The following is a 24,989-nucleotide window of genomic DNA, read 5'->3' as shown; positions in this document are numbered from 1 at the left end:
GTGTTTTTCTCAACACATGACAAAATAGTGAACAAATTGTGAAATTGCACCTCTTTAAAATGCAGCTCAATTAAACCTAGCTCCAAGAATAATTTTCACCGACAGTTCTGAGATAAGCTGCATGTTATTCTTGGATGCGGTTGTAGGACCGGTGTCGTGCCAAAGTAGGTATCCCCGACAGAATTTGTTTCCCCTGTGCTGGGAGCACGCAGGAAGTACTGATGTTTTCATTTTGTGAAAAATTAGTATCATTACATTACCATTCAGTTTGAGGGTTACAACAGAAAATTATATATTTATTGCTCACGGGGTATCAGATGGGATTATTTTAATAAACCATAAACATTTTGGCTAATAACTATTTTTATTCTCCTGTAACTTTATTATATAAAGAGCTAAATCCTCCAAAGTTTCAGGAGAAATGCGTCATAATAAGAAGTGTTTGTGAACGAAAAATCAGCAATGTGGGATACTGTTTGTCCGTGATTTACACAGGGGGAACAAATTGTGGCAGGACCAGCCTGATATTATTTGTATCCCACTATAACTTCGTTGTATAAAGAGCTAAGATCTCAAAAATGTCAGGAGTAGTTAGTCATTATAAGAAGTGTTTGTAAACTAAAAATCAACAATGCGGGATACTGTTTGTCTGTGATTTGGACAGTCCAGCGTGTGCTCCCGACGCAGGGGAAACAAATTCTGTCGGGGATACCTAGTTTGGCACGATAGTAACTTCAGGTCACTGCAACAAGCCCAGGTACAGTTTACCGCCAGATGGGTACAGGACCTTGAAATGCACCGTGTAGAACGAAAGACCATCGTACGTATCATAAGTTTACCAGTCTCACAAATCGTCTTCATAAATACACAATCGTTAACCGTTTATTAATAGGACCTTTAAGCTCAACGGTAATTAATTAGCAGTGGAAATAATTTCTGGTACGCATCACAGAAATGTAGCAGTGACAATAATACTGTATGCTGTAATCGTACTGGGCAATTAGTGATACAAAAAACTTGTTTTATCCTGTGAATTATGTTTTTGTCACTGTACCATAATAACAGAAGCGAAACGCAATATTGTGTCAGGACAATTCACTATTTATGCACAATAAACAAAGGAGCATAGCGCGACAATTTCTTTTCAGCGCCAGACTTGCTTGTAACCTATATCACCAATTATGTTAAGAAAAATGACGCATTAACTACAACAGCAGACTAACCTGTGAGCTGGAGTGTTCTGGGACGTTATATTTGGTCTTTGAATGGCTGCAATCCAGGCCACCCGTCGCCTCTTTGTTACTTCGGAAACATGGCTCGAACAATTTCTCTTCAACGACGTAATCCGATAACAACCGATCTCTTTACCCGTCGGCTTTCCGTGGCTGTCATGCGACCGGCTATTGCAGTTAATAACACAACGGCTTCTTGCCATTTTTGTGTTTCTTTTTTATCGCTGTGATTTCAATTGAAAGCCTGCGTGCGCTAGTACCTCTTGCCACGAGTTCCCAGAATCCTTTGCGGTTTTACCCCTGAATGACGTCACATTTTCAATCTCTATATAATATGCATTTTAAATTTTATATTTGGGGTGAAATATCAAGTCTTTTCAAGTAAACCGGTTCAAGTCCAATTCAAGTCCCAGGTCATTGGTGTAAAAGTCCAAGTCAAGTCACAAGTCTTAGAACATTTTTTCAAGTCAAGTCTAAAGTCATAAAATTAATGACTCGAGTCTGACTCGAGTCCAAGTCATGTGACTCGAGTCCACACCTCTGGTATATATATATATATATATATATACACACATATATACACACACATATATATATACACACATATATATACACACACACATAAAAACACCCAGCACGCCCCTGCGGGCGGTTTATCCTTCAAGCTCGGGTCCTCTACCAGAGGCCTGGGAGCTTGAGGGTCCTGCGCAGTATCTTAGCTGTTCCCAGGACTGCGCTCTTCTGGACAGAGATCTCCGATGTTATTCCCGGGATCTGCTGGAGCCACTCGCCTAGCTTGGGAGTCACCGCACCTAGTGCTCCGATTACCACGGGGACCACCGTTACCTTCACCCTCCACATCCTCTCGAGCTCTTCTCTGAGCCCTTGGTATTTCTCCAGCTTCTCGTGTTCCTTCTTCCTGATATTGCTGTCATTCGGAACCGCTACATCGATCACTACGGCCGTCTTCTTCTGTTTGTCTACCACCACTATGTCCGGTTGGTTAGCCACCACCATTTTGTCCGTCTGTATCTGGAAGTCCCACAGGATCTTAGCTCGGTCATTCTCCACCACCCTTGGGGGCATCTCCCATTTTGACCTCGGGACTTCCAGGTTATACTCGGCACAGATGTTCCTGTACACTATGCCGGCCACTTGGTTATGGCGTTCCATGTATGCCTTGCCTGCTAGCATCTTGCACCCTGCTGTTATGTGCTGGATTGTCTCTGGGGCATCTTTACACAGCCTGCACCTGGGGTCTTGCCTGGTGTGATAGACCCCAGCCTCTATGGATCTTGTACTCAGAGCTTGTTCTTGTGCTGCCATGATTAGTGCCTCTGTGCTGTCTTTCAGTCCAGCTTTGTCCAGCCACTGGTAGGATTTCTGGATATCAGCCACCTCCTCTATCTGCCGGTGGTACATACCGTGCAGGGGCCTGTCCTTCCATGATGGTTCCTCGTCTCCCTCCTCTTTCTTGGGTTTCTGCTGCCTGAGGTATTCACTGAGCACTCGGTCAGTTGGGGCCATCTTCCCAATGTATTCTTGGATGTTCGTTGTCTCATCCTGGACTGTGGTGCTGACACTCACCAGTCCCCGGCCCCCTTCCTTCCGCTTAGCGTACAGCCTCCGGGTGCTGGACTTGGGGTGAAACCCTCCATGCATGGTAAGGAGCTTTCTTGTCTTTATGTCAGTGGCTTCTATCTCCTCCTTTGGCCAGCCTATTACCCCAGCAGGGTACCTGATCACGGGCAGGGCGTACGTGTTGATGGCCCGGATCTTGTTCTTACCATTCAGCTGACTCCTCAGGACTTGCCTGACCCTCTGCAGGTACTTGGTGGTTGCAGCCTTTCTAGCGGCCTCTTCATGGTTCCCATTTGCCTGCGGGATCCCCAGGTACTTGTAACTGTCCTCTATGTCTGCAATGTTGCCTTCTGGTAGTTCAATCCCCTCAGTTCTGACTACCTTCCCTCTCTTTGTTACCATCCGACTACACTTCTCCAGTCCGAACGACATTCCAATGTCATTGCTGTATACATATATATATATATATATATATATATACATACATATATATATATATATACATATATATATATATATATATATATATATATATATATATATATATATATATATATATATATTAGGGGTGCAACGATATTCGTATCGATATTGAACCGTTCGATACAGTGCTTTCGGTTCGGTACGCATATGTATCGAACAATACAACATTTGTAATTTATTTGATCAACTTTCCTTCTGACGATGCTGTCTGTGTTGAGCGCTCAGTGAATCTGCGTTCGACTACTCCGCCTAGGCTGCACTGTCGAGCGCAGATCCACTGAGCGCTCAACACAGACAGCATCGTCAGAAGGAAGAGCGCAGGGCAAGCTAGCGAGACAGAAGTTAAGCTCTCCTTGCAAGATGGACCTCCCCCACTCTCATTCAGATCTGGCGTTTGGAATTATTTTGGTTTTCATGTGACGTATGACCCTGAAGGTAAGCGAGTCATGGACTAAAGTAAAACAGTATGTTGGATGTGCCACGCAATGCTTAATTACATGGGTGGGAACTAGTGTGTTAGCGCAGTTAGCTCGTTAACGTGTTGGCCGTCTAGCCCCATGCACGGGGCGATCGGCGGTAGCTCGTTAACGGAGATTTGCCGTGTTGTGGCGTTAAGGTCATTTCAACGAGATTAACCTGAAAGCACTAGTGGGAACACAACGAATATGACTGCACATTTACGCCGACATCATCCTAGTGCAAAGACAAAAACAACAAGCATGCTACCAACTTTAGCCGAGTCATTTAGACAGCTGTTAGCACATGATTCTCCTTATGCTGCTGAGAATATAGCCCAGAAGAAGCGGATAGTATAGCTTTTATTTTGGAAAGAGACATTTCTCTGTAATAAACTCTCTTTTCCAAAGATGAGTGATTCCTCAATCAGATACAGGGCTCGCAAAATCGCTAGCCCGACGTCCTGAGGCTAGCGATTTTTTTCAGACGGGCTACCCTGCCCGTCGGGCTATTGTAGGAAGGAAAAATATATGTCAATGCTTTTGCATTCTTTCAGAAATGTAGCTGGGTAATTATGTCATTGGCATCGGTGAGCCACTGTCAATATGTGACATATTGAAATCGCGTTTGAATTTGCGCTTGTTTTTTTGCTTTCACTTTGCAATCGTGCGAACTGTGTATAGAGAGCGACAGCACTGATCTGTGAGTGATGATAATTTGTGCACCAATTCCTCTGACATCGTCTTATTAATCGTTAGCTTACTATGCAAACATGACAAGTGAAATCTCCCGCAGCAAGCTTAAACATGTGCGAGGTTGATCGCGCAGAGAATCGCTGAGCTTATGTGAGTGCGTGTGTAAAAGCAGCAGTATATATATTTTAGTTCTGCTGAGCCAAATAAGACAGGTCGGGGTGAAGAAGTGACAGCCAAAGAAAAGCTTACCACAAAACGGAGAAGTTATGACAAATCAGACTATAAGGCAAAAAGAAAGTGCAGCTTTATGGTTTCATGGACAAAATAATTTCTGTGGTTGCAATATGACGAGCTAAATAACCAGGGCTGCACATAAGTGGTCCGCAGGTGCGCATTCGCTGTCAAAATAAAAAACGCGCACAAGGGTTAGGGTTAAATTTAAAAACTGTACTTTTGAGTTAAAATATATATTTATAATTTTAATAAATGACAAATTAAAAAGGCATGAACATTTTTTTGTATCGAAAAAATATCGAACCGTGACACCAAAGTATCGAACCGAACCGTGAATTTTGTGTATCGTTGCACCCCTAATATATATATATATACATACATATATATATATATATATACACACATACACACATATATGCATGCTACATATCTGCATATCAAATAGCTCTAAACTGCCCCATTGCACTGTGTGTATACAATCCAATGCACCTCAATGTGTTCTGAATTCCATTAGGAGACTATCACAACTCCACACATCATTATAACCTAAGCATCTTAACACCTGGTATTCTCCATTAACCTTACCTAATATAGCGGATGAGAAACACACTCCCCTCTCATTCCTTGAGCAAGGCATTTGGCATCTCATTGCTCCAGTGGAGCGATGAATGAGAAAATGAGATTTACGAGAGGCACTGAAGGCCTGTTTTGACTCTATATGTTTTTTTTCCCACTTCAGCTCTGCTATGCTGGTGCTTTAGATAGAAGTCATAGATAGTATACTAGCAAAACAAGAAGAAAACAAAAAAAATGGATGTGTGCAAGAGGTTCTAAAAATATCTTAGCTTGAAGTCACATTCAAGGAAGAATGGCTTAAAATTGCAATAGTCATGAACAAAAAAACTAATTTGCAGCAGGCATAAGTTATGGTGTCTGTATAAGTTCAGGAAATAAAATTTTTTTATGATTACCAGAGACTCATTGCTTGTAGCACATTCGGAAAAAACAATAATTTACTAGAATTTCACATAGGACTCATTGTTGAATTTAGTATCATATCAGCAGCTGTAGCTGTCTTTATCTTGGCGTCATTACCTTGGACGAGGATGTGAACTGAGGTGGTTCTTGGTCGACTGCTTGTCTGGATTGCACACACATACTGTCCTTCATCTGTCATGTCCACATTTTCAATCTTGATGGTGAACTCCTCTTGATTAAGAGTCACCAAACTCACTCTGGGATCAATCGACCACTTGTCTTCTCCAGCATACAGTATACTTGACCGATTAAGCCATGCTGTGTGTGTGACAACATCCCCGAGTGCACACCTGTGAAGGAACAAAAACAACACTGAAAGTAGGGTTATTTTTAAGATTCAGTGATTTCCATGAGGGAGTACTCATGGAAATCACAAAAACATACTTTATATGATCAACCCCTCCCCACTACGTATAGACTTATTTTTTTAAATGACAAATTTGTATTTATTAATTTATTTTTTCCCTGTTTCTTTGAACTAAAAACATGTACTCTATTGCATGCTACATTTATGATTCAAAAATGTGCTGATGCTTATAAAAGCTGAACTTCTGGTATGACACAGTGTAGAGAGAGGGGATTGTGCAGCTGAATTTAATACGATTACTTTTAGATTATACACTAATAATAGTAAGCAAGTTCAATAGAAACGATATGTGTTGTTTTTTTATTTATTTATTAAGAATCACTGTATTACTTTTAAAAAGTAGTAGAGAGGTCCCCCATACAGAGAGACAGGCAACCAGTCATAACATAGAAACAGAAAAAAACTAGAAACACAATTTCTAATGTGCATTTTATCATGTAATTGTGAAGTAATATTCTGATGCGACACGCTGAAATTGGAATAGCAATTATGTTCTCAGAAATTATGTAAGCTTAGAACAAGACTTATTTTCAATATGCAAATGCACTTACTGTGCAGCGTCAGGTTTCTTTTGTTGATCTACCCACACACTTTGTGATATTCAAAACTGATTGAAATAATGGGCTGAAACTGGATCGTTGTGGTCGGTTGCAATTACAACCGAATGCTTTCCGCAGTCAAAGAATACTGCTTTGATACAGGAGCTGATGACTGATGTTTGAATGTTTCCACGGAATGACACATCTGCTGTATTTTCATAATAGGTGTTTCAATCCTGCTGAGAATGTACAAAGGCCAAAGCCATATGAAGTAAGTGACTTAATGGTTAAAAAAAGAAAATGTGCAAACTGCTTTGGGCTGCCAATTGTCCATCATGTGAGTTGGGAGTTTTAACTTTCAGTAGCCTCAGTTCTGCACTCTAGAGCTGGAAATTCAACATTTTAAGTGTTTTGAATGGTGGCAGTGTAACAGGAGCTCACTGCTTTGCAACTGAACGAATCAGCTCCATTTACGCTGTCACAGTTTTTGTTGCACCATCAGTCACTTCCACTTCAGTGGCAGCAGTAGGGTCAATGGCATCCTTGGGGCATTTATGGCACTATAGAGGAAAAGAGCAATAGAAAAGCATGGGGTGCATGTTCTCCAGTGTTGGCGCATATATGGCACAGTGTATAATCAAATAAAATGCACATTTTTTATGCAATGTACACAGAAAACATACAATAAAAACCCTTGTAGCATTGATTTAATATGATGCACTAATTTTAAAGTATGGGTTTAATCAATAATGGCCACAGAAAGTAAACTTCCTCAACCAGATTCTAGTGCAGACATATGACTAAACTTTTCTAAAGAATCCTCAAAAACAGCATGATAGACACGCTTCCACTGTAGCTTCCCCTCAAGCAATTAAAGTAATTTACTGCCAAGAATTTTATGAATACATGCGTGAGTGGGTAGTATTATCTACTTAGAGGGCTCAAACTATAAAAGTACTAAATTAATATGAGTACATTTACATGCATTAGGCCAAAGGGGGAAAAAAAGGTTTTGTTTAACACAGTTTTCAACACATGTATTTTTTTTTTTGCTTTTAACCTATCTTAATCCCAGCGTAAAATGGAGATCAAGAGGCTCTCCCATAGGGAGAAACAGACAGTCAGTCACACTCACATCTGTTAGGGTACGTGGTCTGTTGACCCAGTGTTTTGAATTAATGGTTTTTTGAATCTTTATTTGTCTTTATGTTCTCTCTGTATCTTATGTTTCCTAGTTCAGATTTCTTCCGATCTTGAGTTTATCCATATTTCTAGTTTCCCATTGTTACCCATTTTTCCTGTTGTGCCTGCCACACAATGTTTCCTGACAACGTCAACCAGCAACCTGCATTTCTAATAATGCCGCTTCAAACTGGCTACAAAAATCAATCCGTACAGATTTCTATTTTAAAATATCCATATTTACAGCAACTATTGTTTACAGTCTTGTACAAAAGACAGTTTGTATGAGGCTGATTCTTTAAAATTTTGTCACTTGGACAAATAAATATTACTTCAATATAACATACAAAATTCTGTGCCTGTATTTGTTTCATTGTCTGCCAACTACTACTATAAGACCACAAGTCAAGCAGCCACAAAGGGCAGACAGCTTAAGCTTTGGAAGGTTATCTGTATCACATATTATCATATCATCATGTCACCCAGCCAGTAGCAGGAATAGGCTGAACAATAGCATACATTGATGTACTAGTATTATAAATTAATGACATTGTTTATCTTCTTTTCACTTTTTGCCCCTGCATCTCTAACCTAATTTGTCTTGAAAAGGTTTTAACGAAAGTACAGAACTGCTGGCTAAACAAGTCATTAATGATCTGCTAACACTATTTCAATGTAAAAAAAAAAAAGAAAAAAAAAAGAAAGAAAAATTAATCATATTCACAATTGAAAATTGTCTGTTTCCTAATTTAACCTGAAGGCAGGTTCGGACACTGATTCTGGCACACAAAAAACACACAAGGACTTTGATTTGACTTTTTTTCAGCGGTTTACAGCATTTAGCAAAAATCCTCACCATCTGAATTTTAAACAACTTAGTATTCTTTCTCTTTGCTTAGCAGTCAACAAGCTCTGTTTACACTGCCTCCCAAATTCAAACCCATGAGAAACTGTGCACTCATATTTTACCAGTGGGAGTGCTGCAGCTTTGAGTGCAATGAAAGGAACAAAGGACAAAGTAGAAAGGAAATCAGAAATATGAGTCTTATTAAAAGACATTAATTGTGATTGTATACAGGAGTTCAACTCAAAAGTGGAAAGTGATTGCTTTCTAACTTTTAGTCCTCTTTTATTTTCTAAAAACATCAGAGTTTCCACCTAGTGGAAAGAAAAGAGTGAGATACTGAGGAGGATTTTTCCAATTTCCTACTCAAAGAGGAGTAGGAAAATGCCTAATCACATTTAATTCTGTTGTTGTTAAATGTGATTAGGCATTAAATGTGATTAGGCTGGGTTTTAAGGGGTATTTATTATTTTCTTCTTTTTTTGGGTTGTATGGAAGCCCCAAACGCAATTTCATTGTTCTTGACAATGACAATAAATAAATACTACTACTACACATTTAATTCAATATTATAGCCATGAAAAAGTTTGCATGGTTTTAATGCAAACTACTCCACATGAGATATTTAGTCTTCATGCACAATAACGTATTTTAGAATGTGAGTATGCGAGTCAACATATACACAGAAGCTAAAGTCTTAATTTATGAACTCAATATATACAAACTGTTCCAACTTCTGCAATCTGGTAGAAGGTTCCGCATCTTCCGGGCAAGGACAGAGAGACTCAAGAGGAGCTTCTATCCCCAAGCCATCCGTGCCCTAAACACACACACCCGCCCTCTCAGATCATCTATAATTGACTGAGACAGGACGCTTCCAGACACTAAACCAAGGCACAATGTACATTTCAATTCCTTTAATTTTAAATATGTTTATATTGTCTATCCTGTAAAATAGTCAGATGTCTATTCATATTAATGCACAGAATTCACCTGCTTGCTGCTATTACTGCACACTCACCCAATGTACATATACACATATATATATATATATATATATATATATATATATATATATATATATGTATGTGTGTGTGTGTGTGTGTGTGTGTGTGTGTGTGTGTGTGTGTGTGTGTAATGGGGATGTGGCGTACAACACTAGAGGCGTACAACACTAGAGGCCAACTCCAAGCCCATAGCACAAGTCACCATCAAGTGCGGGATCTACCAAGGAGATGCTCTGTCCCCACTGCTGTTCTGCATAGGCATGAACCCCCTCAGTGAGATCATTGACAAGACTGGCTACGGATACTGGCTACGGAACGGAACAGTTGTCAGCCACCTCCTGTACATGGATGACATCAAGCTGTATGCCAAGAGTGAACGAGACATCGATTCACTGATCCACACTACCAGGCTATACAGCAATGACATTGGAATGTCGTTCGGACTGGAGAAGTGTAGTTGAATGGTAACAAAGAGAGGGAAGGTAGTCAGAACTGAGAGGATTGAACTACCAGAAGGCAACATTGCAGACATAGAGGACAGTTAGAGACATAGAGAAGCCAAAAGGAAAAACGGTGCATGAGGTTAGTGAAATATTAATTTTAGAACAATACTTGAGAATGCTGTCTCCTGAGTTACAGACATGGATTAAAGAACGCAATCCAAACTCTGCAGCGGCGGCTGCAGAGCTGGCTGATGTGTTTGTGGCGGCACGGAAAAAAGGACAGCCATGGAGCCACAGCATGGAAAATGAGAGATGGTTCAAAATCTGTCCCTCACTACCAGAAAGCAGGGGTGAGTAAACCTCCAAAGAGCCAGTCTGTCAATATGCCGTCAAGACCTCCACCCAAGACTGTGATTTGTTATTTGTGTGGGATGGAGGGCCACACAAAACCTATGTGCCCAAAGAATTCTACAAAAATAACTCAGATGTGTTTTGTGCCCCGACAAAGTGTGGAGCCTAAAGTGGAGTTTGAGAATGGTTTCAAAATGACCTTAGTTGAGGTTGATGGGAAACCATTAAAGGCCCTTGTTGACTCAGGAAGTACTCAGACTCTTGTGCACCGAGACTTTGTTCCCGCAAATAAAGTTAATGTGAAGACAATCCCTGTTCACTGCATTCATGGAGATGAGAGATCATATCCAACAGCAGATCTGTACATCAAGGTACAAGGACAAACGTATATTCTAAATATTGGTGTTGCAGAGAATCTGCCATTTCCAGTAGTGCTGGGTCGAGATCTGCCTGTGTTGTTTGACTTGCTGAATCCTAGTCATACATGCAATGTTGCAGTAACAAGAGCTCAAGCTAAGAAGAAAGAGGAGTCCCTACACCCACTCTGTGCCTTGCCCTTCTATGATGCGGACATAGAGACTGCACCCGGGAAGTCTCGTAAGTCATGTTGACAGAGAAGTCAAGAGAAGTTTCTACATACTGCTGTTCAAGCAGCTCCTAGCACAGAGCCTGAGTTACCTTTGGGTTTTAAAATCCCTGTTAATATTATTGAAATGCAACATGACGATCCATCTCTAACATCTCTGTTCCAGAAAGCTGCAGAGAGGAACCAAGGAACTAAGCAAGATTTGAACAGCAGGGGGGAGTTTCTGCTGAAAGATGGCATTTTGTATCATCAGAAGGGTTCAGCATTGCAGTTGGTGGTTCCTAGAGCAGTCCAGAAGGTGGTGCTCTTCTTGGGACACTCCATTCCATGGGCTGGCCACTTGGGAAAGCATAAAACCATGGCCCGCATTAGAAAATATTTTCATTGGCCTGGAGTGCGCTCGGATGTTACACTGTTCTGTAAAAGCTGCCCTCAGTGCCCTCCCCTCCAGAGCTCCTCTCCAGTCTCTACCAATTATCAGCACTCCATTTGAACGGCTAGGAATGGACATTGTTGGTCCTCTAGAAAGAAGCAAGGCAGGCAACCGTTACATGCTGGTTGTGACAGATTACGCTACAAAGTATCCAGAGGTCTTTCCTTTGAGATCAATAAAAGCCAAAGCAGTCGCCCTCTGTCTCATACAGTTCTTCTCAAGGGTTGGTTTTCCTCGTGAGATTCTTACTGACCGTGGCACTAACTTTATGTCCACTTTGTTGAAGCAGGTGTACCAGCTCCTTGGGATTAAGAGCCTGAGGACAACACCATACCACCCTCAGACAGATGGCCTAACAGAGCGCTTCAATCAGACTCTGAAACAAATGTTACACAAATTTGTCAATGAAACTGGTACAGACTGGGATCAGTGGCTGCCCTACCTCCTCTTTGCATATAGAGAAGTACCCCAGGCTTCTACAGGTTTTTCACCTTTCGAACTATTGTATCGCCATGAGGTACGAGGCCCCTTGTCTCTTCTAAGGGAGACTTGGGAGGGTGACCAAGAAAGATCACAGGCTGTCAATGTTGTCTCTTATGTTGTCCAGATACGGGAACGGTTGGAGAAGATGACGGAGCTGGCCCAAGCCCACAAAGCGGAAGCACAGCAGCACCAGAAGGCCTGGTACGACCAGTCAGCTCGGCAAAGATCCTTCAGTCCTGGTGAGAAGGTGCTGGTGCTTCTTCCAAGTGATGACAGTAAGCTGTTAGCAAAGTGGCAAGGGCCATATGAGATCCAAAAGAAACTTGGACAAACAACCTATAAGGTCGCTATTCCAGATCAGCCCCGCTCCAGCAGAGTACTGCACATTAACCTGCTTAAGGAATGGGTGGAGAGACCAAAAGCAGATGTCTTTCTGATCCAGGAGGTTTCAGAGGAGGAGGAAGTGGATGATCAGTATCTGCCAAAACCCACTCCTCAGGACCTGGATCTCAACCATCTTCCTGAGGAAAGACGGGCTCAGGTGAGAAACCTGTGTAAATTGGATGTGTTCAGTGAAAATCCTGGTAGAACGGACATTGTGGAACATGACATTGTGTTGAAAGATGGAGCTTCTGTGAGGAGAATGAGTTACAGGATACCTGAGCGTCTATTGATCCCGTTGAAAGAGGAGATCGACCTGATGTTGTCACTAGGAATCATTGAAGCCTCGAAGAGCGAGTGGTGCCACCCGGTGGTCCTGGTGCCAAAGAAGGATGGCAGTATCCGTTTCTGCATAGACTTCAGGTACCTGAATGCAATATCACAATTTGATTCATATCCAACTCCCCGCATTGATGACATGGTTGAGCGCCTTGGGAAGGCCAGATACCTGACAACAATAGACCTCTGCAAGGGTTATTGGCAGGTACCACTGACTAAGCGCTCAAAAGAGCTGACTGCTTTCCGGACCCCGTGGAGCTTGTTCCAGTTTAAAGTCATGCCCTTTGGACTGCATGGTGCCCCGGCAACATTCCAGAGACTGATGGACCAGATACTGTCTGACATGTCTGATTTTGCTGCAGCCTACCTTGATGACATAGTGATTTTCAGTTCTACCTGGGAAGAACACCTGAAACACCTGGAGAAGGTATTGGGGCGTCTTCAGTCTGCAGGGTTGACTGTTAATCCAGCTAAGTGTGCCATTGCCAAGGCTGAAACTGAGTACCTTGGGTTTGTGATTGGAAATGGAGTAATAAAACCTCAAGTCAATAAGGTAACCGCCATAGAATCCTGTCCCTTGCCAGAGACCAGAAAGCAGCTGAGATCATTTTTAGGTATGGCAGGATTCTATCATCGGTTTATCCCTCATTTCTCCGCCAGGGCAGCTCTTCTGACGGATCTGACTGGTGCCCGAAGTCCCAATAAGATCACCTGGACAGAGGAGGCTAAGATGGCTTTTCAGGACCTACGACAATCTCTGAGTAAGAGCCCAGTCTTGCACAGCCCTGATTTTGAGAGAAAGTTCATTCTTCAGACTGATGCCTCAGAGAGAGGATTGGGAGCTGTTCTGTTACAGGGACCGCCTGGAGAGCATCATCCAGTGGCCTTCATCAGCCGCAAGCTGTTTCCGAGGGAAGTGCGATACTCAGGCATCGAGAAGGAGGGACTTGCCATCAAATGGGCCCTGGACTCCTTTAGGTATTATCTTCTCGGACGGGAGTTCATATTGGAAACAGACCACAAGGCTTTTCAATGGATAGAGAGAATGAAGGACACAAATGGAAGGATCACACGATGGTATCTTGCAATCCAGCCATTCCGGTTCACTATCAACCACATCCCCGGCAAAGATAACTGTACTGCAGACTGTCTCTCTCGCTGTCCCAGGGAGAGATCTGAAGAGGGGGAGTGTGTGATGGCTGCACTTACAGCCACACAGTGGTAATATCACCATGTTAGTGTAGAGGCTTATAAGTAACCTTGCATTCACATTTCTTTCTTTAAATATAGATATTTATTGATAGGACAATAAATAACTGGTTTTGGTTTAGAGTTAATTAACATATCCACATAACACTGCATTCTAAAATAAGTGTGCACATTTTAGTTTACACTGTTATGTATGATTAATTTTTTGTTTTCTGAGTTACCGTAGTTGCAGCTCTTCCATTCCCTTGATTAAGGAGCCAAGAGGTGGAAAAGGGGCGGAGTGAGCTTTAAAGGAAGACTACAAATTGGTTCATGCCATAACTCAGGACCATGGGGGGGATTGGAGTTCATTATGTTTGGTTTAGTTAGGTTTTGTGTGTTTTACCCCTTCTCCTGTTTTTGCGGGCTGATCAGCCACTATTTAAGTTTCCCCTTTGTCTCATTAAGTTAGGTCAGTTTGTTTGAGTTATCAGTTGTGTTGTCAACTTTGAGTAGAGTTTTGTTAGTTTGACCTCTTTTATGGGCCCAAGATTTTGATTCTTTTTGCATGAGTTAACCAATTATGTTTTTTGGGTTAAATAAAAAATCATTTTTGGACTTTAACCTGTGCCTAAGTTTCCTTCACTGCTCGGTCCATCACACAGCTTGATGTCATCCATGTACAAGAGGTAGCTGACAACTGTTCCATTTCGTAGTCAGTATCCATAGCCAGTCTTGTCAATGATCTCACTGAGGGGATTCAGGCCTATGCAGAACAGCAGTGGGGACAGAGCATCTCCTTGGTAGATCCCGCACTTGATGGTGACTTGTGCTATGGGCTTGAGGTTGGCCTCTAGTGTTGTGCGCCACATCCCCATTGAGTTCCTGATGAAGGCTCTCAGGGTCTTGTTGATCTTATATAGTTCTAGGCATTCCTGGATCCAGGTGTGGGGCACTCAGTCATAGGCCTTCTTGTAATCAATCCAGGCAGTGCACAGGTTAGTCAGTCTGGTCTTGCAGTCTCGGCCAATTGTTCGGTTTACCAGTAGCTGGTGTTTTGCACCTCGGGTATTCTTGCCTATATCTTTCTGTGCCCCACTCATGTATTGACCCATGTGCCCCTCTTCATCTTAGCTGCTATGATGCCTGACAGGAGCTTCCATGTGGTGCTGAGGCAGGTTATTGGTCGGTAGTTAGAGGGGACCGGTCCCTTCTGGGGGTCCTTGAGGATCAGGACTGTCCGGCCTTCGGTTAACAATTCTGGGTGTCTCTCATCAACTAGCAGCTGGTTCATTTGTGCTGCCAGACGCTCGTGGAGTGAACTCCAGCTTATTAATCTAAAGACCCAGACAGAATTTTAATTCATATAAAAGCCTGACACCTACTATTGTCCACACTAGCTGGAAACTCAAAAACAAGTTTTATTTGTTGTTATGTATCATCGACCTGGGCCTTATTTAGAGTTTTTACATGATTTGCTGCTTAGCTCAGATAAAATAATTATTGTGGGTGATTCTAACATTCATTTAGATATTAAAAATAACTGTGACATTTAATCTGTCATTAAGCTCAATTGGCATTCTTCCAAAATGCAAAAGAACCCATCCACCACTTTAATCACACTCTAGATCTTGTTCTGAAGTATGGTTTTAAAAACTGAACCTTTAACAGTATTTATGAAATCCCAGTTTTTTTCTAATCTTTCCTAATAACATTTAAATTTACTCAGGTTGGATGGGCATGGTTCGACTCAGTTTTTAGAGTTTTCCATTAGGTGCTAGTACCGGGCACCAGGTAATGTTTTAGTACCTGCTAAAGCAGATCTAGCATCTGAGATCTGAAAATGTTACTTAATCAGACTGGGTGCCACCAATTGGGTAGTCATAGGTGTCACTTGATGAGTCATGAGAGCGTCTCCTTCGCGAAAATCAAAATCGCCATTTTTGAAACCTGGCACCAAGGGAAATAGCTACAGACAAACCGTTTTTGCCAGAAAAAAAAAAACGCCTTATACTGAGCAGGAAGTATACCTTTGCCTCAACGTATTCCATTCGCATCACAGACACATAATGTCATGGGACTTATGGCCATTTTGCTACAGTATAATGACCCCTCACACATTAGATCGTCTCGATTTAATTTTTATATAGACCTGTTAATGAAGCTATAGAAAAATACCGTCACATCTCTTGTAGAGCTGGGCGATAGAACGATAACGATATGTATTGCGATATAACTTTTTCTCGATAGAAAAATTAAACTATCGCGATAGACCTCGCCGCCCTTGTCCTCTTTTAAAAAAACAAACAAAAAAAAACAACAAAAAAACCCAGCCAATCCAAATTAAGTAGCGCAGAGCCGAACCAATCACATCCACAGCGTCACGTCACGTGACTTGTTACGTACAGCACAAGTGCCAAGCCGCACATGTGTATCTGTTTGGGAAGCAGCCAGCCACCGTACCGCCCGGGTAATGGAGGAAATGAGTGTGCCGACTAGAAAAATCAACCGAGCGTGACCGAATGTTACCGAAGAGAAAACAGATGATGGTTCCAATGCCGGAGAGATTGTCGAACGGAAGAGCCAAAGAAGTTCCGTAGTGTGAAGGTATTTCGGCTATTTCAAGTCTGACAAAAAACAGAGTAGCGTGCACTGTAAATTGTGCCGAAAGCAAGTCTGGAAATACAATAAACTGGTGCATGCGCTACGTCCACACGTACCCGGGCATTCTTGAAAACGCAGATCTTTCTATGCGTTTGCACCTTTCGTCCACACGTAAACGGCGTTTTTGGTCACTGAAAACAAAGATTTTTAAAAACTCAGTTTTTGCATTTACGTGTGGACTAGAAAAACGGAGAAAACGCAGCATCAAAGGTGTGCGCATTTTTTGACGTCACACTGTGCGCCACGTTATTGTTTCGGTGAAATGAATTTATACAATACTGTTACTGTTAATTCTACTCTGCAGTGTTTAAATGCTTACATATACACACAGTTACTGTCCCTCCACACATACGACTCGGTTCTGCTTCTATGCCCCAGCTTTGTTTACTTTTTCCCACCGAGGCTTCTAGACTTCTGATTGGCCAACATTTCTGCACGGTTAGGAATCTAGCTCCACCTGCTGCTTTGGCATGTTCATAGCAGCGTTTTCCTTCATTTCTCCCTTTATGTGTGGACGGGATTATTTTTTAAAACGAAAACGGAAAATCTCAGTTTTCAAAAACACCCGTGTACGTGTGGATGTAGCCTCAGTCTCTGACTGGAAGCGCTAATTCGTCATTCGGCTTTTGTCAGACTAAAGTAACTGTTAAAACAGTTTGAAAAGCTAAGCTATACAACAAGGAGAGATTGAGAATTTCCTTTTACTTCTCAGTTTATTTGATATTGACAAAAGTTAGTCAGTTTTGTCTGTTCTTCTGTAAAACAAACTAAGATTTATTTTTAGAATTAGTATTTTGTTTCTAAGTGGAATTGACAATTTAGTAGCCTGTTTCGTTTGTTCTATTTTGAAACTTAAACGCTTTAGCAGCTGCCTTTTGTGTAGTTTGCAATATTTGCCTTTATTTATCTGAAAAAGTCTCATGTTCCTTAAGTACATCTACCCTGTTGAACTTATTATGGGAAATAAATATTTAAATAAAAACAAGCTGCTGATTATTTCACATTTTACTTGTGAGCAACGGCACATTTAAATCTTACAAATATAGTTATTTGGCTTATATCGTGATATCGTTATCGCCTGAAATGAAAAAAACATATCGTGATATGAAAAAATCTTATATCGCCCAGCTCTAATCTCTTGTGATAATAATAATGTGTATGTGTTAGTCCCCATAGGGAAATAGTTCCTCTGCATTTAACCCATTCACCCAGTGGGCAGCCACCAATGCAGCGCCCGGGGAGCAGTGTGTAGGGACGGTACCTTGCTCAGGGGTATCTCAGGGTAGCCGTTCAGTGGAGTTGAACCCCCGACCTTCCGATCATGGGGCCACCACTCTACCTACTGAGCTATCCCTGCCCCGTCACGGTGGCCCCGGTGATGTACCTCACAAAGCTGTTTGGTCTTGTCAGCCATGTTTCTGAAAATAATCATTGGCAACTGGAGAAAAAAGAAAGCCACATGATAGTAGTTGATATGCTGATGTGCAAATGTGGCACACAGTGTATAGATTAAAAAGATAAAGATTAAAAAAACTGAAATTGTAATTAATAGACATTCAAAATATGCCAATATTGAACCATTTTTTTTAGTTAGTATTAGTATTGGAGAGACTATTCAAATCAGTTCAATTCAGCTTTATTTATCAAGCACTATATCACAGGAACAGTTGCCTCATGGTGTCACCCCGTGTCCTAATGGGGTGACAGTGATCTGTGAATCAGGGGCTGCAAAAGTGACATAACAGTAAATGGTAATGGGCTGGTTCTTATATAGTGCTTTTCTATTGTACTGTAGCATTCAAAATGCTTTATAAGATTGGTTGGTAATGAGCCAGTGTCTGCCAAAATATCACCAATCATCTGTTTTCCATTTGTCATTCAATTTTTCTATGTATGACGTTCTTTGCTCTGCATTGTTCAGCTTTCTTAAAATTAGGGTATTCTTTTTTTCCCTTTCTGCCTGAGAGGGGAATGTTCTCTGCAGACAACAGAATAATAAACAGAATAACATTGTAGTAGGTTTGTAAGAGAAACTCAGGAGAACTTTCTTTAAGCATGGCATCCCAGTGCACTTCAGAATAACATTTCCGTCCTTTATATAGCAGGTTTGTAAGACAAACTCTGGAGAATTTACTATATTGTGTCATATATGTATTTGTCATTTGCTTTGGATTGATGCCCGTAGGCATTTAAACTTCACGAACATGCCTCCCTGCATCATTACTGCTACACCTGTCTCCCTCCTCTTAACACACATGCATAATCGGCGTTTTGGTTCTTCTGACTATCATCAGTCTTCTCTCCAGAGCATACCTCCATGTTTCCAGGCTCTATTCCAATCGTCCCTACTCCTACAGATCACAGTGTTGTTTGCAACAGGCAAAAGAGACTCCTATCTTTCATAGATTTCCCGTAGCTTCATGGCATGCCTCAGCAACTTTATGCCTCTGTAGTTACCAACCGCTCTACACATCCCCTTTGTTATTGAAAATAAGCACAAGTAAACTTCTTTGCCATTCCTCAGGCATCCCCTCACTCTCCAGGATTTTGTTGAAAAATATAGTTTAAAAAGTCCACTGTCCTACCTTATAAAAATCTCCACAAGGACCTGATCTACTGTGGTGGCATGGGTTGGCATGTGCCACCCTAGTGCCCCCTAGTTTTGCATATGACAGTGTTATTTATTAAAATGAGTTAGCATTAAACCTTTAAGCCTAGCTATAACTAACATTGAATATAAATTCTAAAACAGCATATATTACTTAATTAAAGAAAATTGGGAGGAAGCAGGACCTGCAGGATCAGCAAGGTGCTGATCATAATATCCCTGCTACTGGCTCTCTTTTTCTCTCTCTCTCCCTCTCTCTCTTGTTTTGCCAGGTGGACCTCATGGTGGGTTCATGCCCTCAGCCCACGCCTTCCTGGACTGGGAACACCTGGGCCTCATCAGACCAGCTGATATTTAAGAGGGAGGAGGTCAGCTGTTCGACGCTGATTGTTGTGAAGACTCTAGTAAATACACGTCAATCCGAAGTTTCCCGTGCCTCCATTTCCGACGTTAACGTGTGTTTCTGTGTCTCTAGATTCCCCGTACCCGTCCCTGTGTTTTCCTGTGTGGAGTGTGGAAGGAGCGACTGGTTGTTAGTGGAGAGAGAGGTTGGAGTGAACGTGTGTGTGATCCCCCTGTTTCCCTGGAGCTTTGTAAATAACATGGGAGACCATGCAAGAGAGAATTGCAATAGTCAATATGGACGGTAATAAAACTACGAACAAGACTGGACGTAGCCTGGGTGGAATGAGAAGGACGTAAACTGTTAATGTTACGTAGATGAAAATAGGCAGAACGGATGAGATTATTGATGTGAGATTTAAAGGATAGTGAACTGTCTAGGATGACACCAAGGCTCTTAACCTGAGCTGAAGGGAAAACTGTGGAGTTATCACTACTGAGTAAGAAATGATTTGCCTTCAAAAGGTTGGATTTAGTGCCAGTAAGGAGGATTTCAGTTTTATCCTCATTGAGCTTAAGAAAATTAGAGCTGAACCAGGATTTTGGAAGAAGGTGATAGGGAGGAATGAGGCCTGCAGGAGAGATGTGTTTTCACCCAGTTATATATGTTTTGCTGTGTCATCAGCAAAACAGTGAAAGTGAAGATCAAATTTGCAGAAAATGGTACCAAGAGGGAGGATGTTTGTCAAGCTCTTTAAGTTTGTGCAGCTTCCCCGGTTGAAAAGGATTGATGCATATACCACAGGTGTTTAACTGGATTTCACTCAATGACCAGGCAGTTCTTTTGTTTTCCTTTTTCTTTAATCTTCTTTTTGGTCATAGTCAGCCATAGGTGAAAAACCTTTAAATACAAACCAAAAACCAAAATACAAATTGTTTGTTATCACACATCTGCAAATACTGTGAACAATCCCAAACATTTTTAACACATCAATGCAGTGCATAAAGCTTTGTAGTACAATATTTACTTGAGTATTCTTAAATGCTCAAAATTATGTAATTCAATAACAATTGTACATCTTGAAAGATACTGCTTTCTATTAAAGTGCTAAATTAAATGATCAATCTGCATTAGAACTTAAGCAGTAACAATAGTATTTATAACCAGCTTCTCTTAACCATATGCAAGCATGAACAGTCTTGCAAACCAACAATAAACAACGGTGCCGCTCGTAAACAGGCGACCAACTCGCGGCACAATGCTAATGCTACGTAAGCTAGCGGCAGCCGCAAAGTCTTTTAACATAGTCAGCAAACATTTCCTTACCGGCGGCCTCCCTGTCTTTGTTGATATATCAGTTCCACACAATATCCATGTTGGTGACAACTTATTTAAAGAATTATGCTGGGCTTTTCCCATAAGTGGCAACTTCCTTACAAGATGGCGCGGCCATGTCCAGACGCCTTCCTGACCACTCCGCTCCGACTATCTACTTTTCTTGTTTTTTACCTATTTTTTGCTCTGGTTTTCATCCCAAAATCCTCTAGCCTTATAGTTTACGACAGCGGATCACTTGTAAACATCGGTGCCAAGGTTGCACATCTAATCTTGGATGCTTTTAAATCTGACCCTTCCTGGCCATCAGAGATTCTACGCGGCGCGGAGAACAACAAAGGACGGGCCGCTCATCCGAGGCGCAGAACAAAGAAGCGCCGGGGGAAACGCGCTGGTATTAGGAACAGACTGAGACAGCAGGCGCATCGCGCACCACTGCCTGGTATCCTACTGGCCAATGTACAATCCATGGAGAACAAGCTCGACGACCTAAGAGCAAGGGTCACCTTCCAACGTGACATGAGGGACTGCAACATTCTGTGCTTCACGGAGACATGGCTGACCCCCACCGTGCCGGACCAGGCCGTAACTCCGTCGCATTCATTCTTTGTGCTCCGCGCGGACAGAACGGCAGAGTCAAACAAAACCAAAGGTGGGGGAGTGTGTTTCATGGTAAACAGAAAGTGGTGTGATGCCAGGAGCATTTCTACTCTCTCCAGCGGCTGCTCGCCACATCTGGAGTTCCTGAGCATTAAGTGCCGCCCTTTCTATCTGCCCCGTGAGTTCACCTCGGTCATCGCCACGGCGGTCTACATCCCACCCCAAGCGGACACAGGTATGGCTTTGTCCAAATTACATGATGTGCTGAGCTCGCTTCAAAACAAGGACCCGGGCGCAGCCCTCATTGTAGCAGGAGACTTTAACAAAGCGAACCTCAGACAAGTCATTCCAAACTTTTACCAGCATGTCTCGTGTCCAACGAGAGGGGATCGAATTTTGGATCACTGCTACACGCCATACAAGCAGGACTACAAAGCTGTCTCACACCCGGCTTTTGGGAAGTCTGACCACAACGCCATCTTCCTCATCCCCCATTATAAACAAAGCATACGGAGGGAAGACGTGACCACGAGGGAGGTAAAACGGTGGACTGCCCAATCAGAAGCTACGCTACAGGACGCACTCAACGACGTCGACTGGGACATGTTCAGAGCATGCGCAGTCGACATCAACGAGTTTACAGAAGTAGCAGTATGCTTCGTCAATATGCTAGCGGAGGAGATTATCCCCACTGCGAGAGTCACCACATTCCCAAACCAGAAACCGTGGATGGACAGATCGATCCGCACTGCAGTAAACGCCAGGACCGCCTCCTACAACGCGGGTCTCGCCACTGGCGATATGAGCGCCTACAAAGCGGCCTCATGCGGCGCGCGGTGAGAGATGCCAAACGCTGGTACCGGGAACGTGTGGAGTCCCACTTCCACCAGGGCGACACACGTTGTATGTGGCATGGACTACGCACCATTATGGACTACAAAGCCAGGGACACTGCGCTGATCAACGCTGACTCTGCATTCACCAACGAGCTGAATCAGTTCTACGCCCGTTTCGAGATTAGCCAGGCGGCTAATGCTATCTACCGCCTGACTACCGAGGACAGTGACGTCATCAGCGAGAGACCGGTGACCAGCATCGCGGAGCATGACGTCCGAGCGGCACTGACGAGAGTGAACACAAGGAAAGCGGCGGGGCCAGACGGCATCACTGGCCGTCTGCTGCGCTGTTGTGCTCACCAGCTAGCAGGTGTGTTCACTTACATCTTCAACGAGTCCCTGGCGAAGTCTGTGGTCCCCACATGCTTCAAAAGATCCACCATCATCCCTGTGCCCAAGAACAGCAAACCCTCATCCCTGAACGATTACCGGCCAGTTGCACTGACCTCGGTAGTAATGAAGGTGTTTGACAGGCTGCTGAAGAACATCATCTCCTCCTCCATCCCAGACACCACAGATCCGCTGCAGTTCGCCTACAGATCCAACAGATCCACAGAGGATGCCATTGCCCACGTCCTACACACCACTCTCAGCCATGTGGACAAGAAACAGGGTAACTATGTGCGAATGCTGTTTGTTGATTACAGTTCAGCATTTAACACAATAGTGCCCTGCAGACTGTTCACAAAGCTGAGGGATCTGGGACTTAACAGCCGTCTGTGTGCATGGGTGTTGGACTTCCTCACTGGCAGAACTCAGGTGGTGAGGGTGGGCAGGTGCTTCTCCAACAGCATCACCATCAACACAGGAGCACCTCAGGGATGTGTCCTCTCGCCACTGCTCTACTCCCTCTACACTTCAGACTGTGTGGCCACCCATGGCTCCAACACCATTGTGAAGTTTGCTGACGACACAGTGGTGTTGGGTGCCGTCTCCAACAACGATGAGACGGCCTACATGGATGAAGTGAAGAATCTGGCATCGTGGTGCCAGGACAACCACCTCCAGCTGAACGTCAGCGAGACCAAGGAGCTGGTGGTGGACTTCAGAAGGGGTCAGCACAGAGACTACAAGCCCATTATCATCAATGGAGCTCCAGTGGAGAGGGTGCAGTCCTTCAAGTATCTTGGTGTCCACATCTCCTCAGACCTGACATGGGCTGCCCACATTCAGGTCCAGACCAAAAAGGCTAGGCAGCGCCTGTAGCACCTACGACAACTGAGGAAGTTCAGGGTCTCTCCAAAGATCCTCAGGATTTTCTATACAAGCGCTGTGGAGAGCATCCTCACACAGAACATGACATCGTGGTTTGGGAACAGCTGTGTGAAGGACCAAAAAGCTCTCCAGAGAGTGATCTGTACAGCAGAACACTGCTGCAGGATTGCTCTCCCCCCGCTTCAGGACACCTACACCAGGAGATGCCGGACTAGAGCAGCGCAGATACTGAAGGACCCATCCCATCCTGGCAACAAACTGTTCCAACTTCTGCAATCTGGTAGAAGGTTCCGCATCTTCCGGGCAAGGACAGAGAGACTCAAGAGGAGCTTCTATCCCCAAGCCATCCGTTCCCTAAACACACACACCCGCCCTCTCAGATCATCTATAATTGACTGAGACAGGACGCTTCCAGACACTAAACCAAGGCACAATGTACATTTCAATTCCTTTAATTTTAAATATGTTTATATTGTCTATCCTGTAAAATAGTCAGATGTCTATTCATATTAATGCACAGAATTCACCTGCTTGCTGCTACTACTGCACACTCACCCAATGTATGTATATATTAGGGGTGCAACGATACACAAAATTCACGGTTCGGTTCGGTTCGATACTTTGGTGTCACGGTTCGATATTTTTTCGATACAAAAAAAATGTTCATGCCTTTTTAATTTGTCATTTATTAAAATTATAAATATATATTTTAACTCAAAAGTACAGTTTTTAAATTTAACCCTAACCCTTGTGCGCGTTTTTTATTTTGACAGCGAATACGCACCTGCGGACCACTTATGTGCAGCCCTGGTTATTTAGCTCGTCATATTGCAGCCACAGAAATTATTTTGTCCATGAAACCATAAAGCTGCACTTTCTTTTTGCCTTATAGTCTCATTTGTCATAACTTCTCCGTTTTGTGGTAAGCTTTTCTTTGGCTGTCACTTCTTCACCCTGACCTGTCTTATTTGGCTCAGCAGAACTAAAATATATATTCTGCTGCTTTTACACACGGACTCACATAAGCTCAGCGATTCTCTGCGCGATCAACCTCTCACATGTTTAAGCTTGCTGCGGGAGATTTCACTTGTCATGTTTGCATAGTAAGCTAACGATTAATAAGACGATGTCAGAGGAATTGGTGCACAAATTATCATCACTCACAGATCAGTGCTGTCGCTCTCTATACACAGTTCGCACGATTGCAAAGTGAAAGCAAAAAAACAAGCGCAAATTCAAACGCGATTTCAATATGTCACATATTGACAGTGGCTCACCGATGCCAATGACATAATTACCCAGCTACATTTCTGAAAGAATGCAAAAGCATTGACATATATTTTTCCTTCCTACAATAGCCCGACGGGCAGGGTAGCCCGTCTGAAAAAAATCGCTAGCCCCAGGACGTCGGGCTAGCGATTTTGCAAGCCCTGTATCTGATTGAGGAATCACTCATCTTTGGAAAA

The 24,989-nt window shown here is 42.9% G+C and overlaps 1 protein-coding gene across 10 annotated transcripts in view; it reads right to left on the bottom strand.

The window, feature by feature from the left end:
• Positions 1–24,989, bottom strand: part of ntm (neurotrimin) — a 489,818-nt gene that overhangs the window by 54,733 nt on the left and 410,096 nt on the right. For all 10 annotated transcript variants that reach the window (XM_082549226.1, XM_082549227.1, XM_082549229.1 and 7 more), the window contains one exon: positions 5,777–6,009. In XM_082549226.1, the coding sequence (XP_082405352.1) occupies positions 5,777–5,858 (82 nt within the window). In that variant the 5' untranslated portion in view covers positions 5,859–6,009. The remainder of the gene's footprint in view (positions 1–5,776; positions 6,010–24,989) is intronic.

Source organism: Aulonocara stuartgranti, assembly GCF_965226115.1.
Source record: "Aulonocara stuartgranti genome assembly, chromosome: 10".
Classification (NCBI taxonomy): Eukaryota; Metazoa; Chordata; class Actinopteri; order Cichliformes; family Cichlidae; genus Aulonocara; species Aulonocara stuartgranti.
This window is presented reverse-complemented; position numbering and strand designations above follow the sequence as displayed.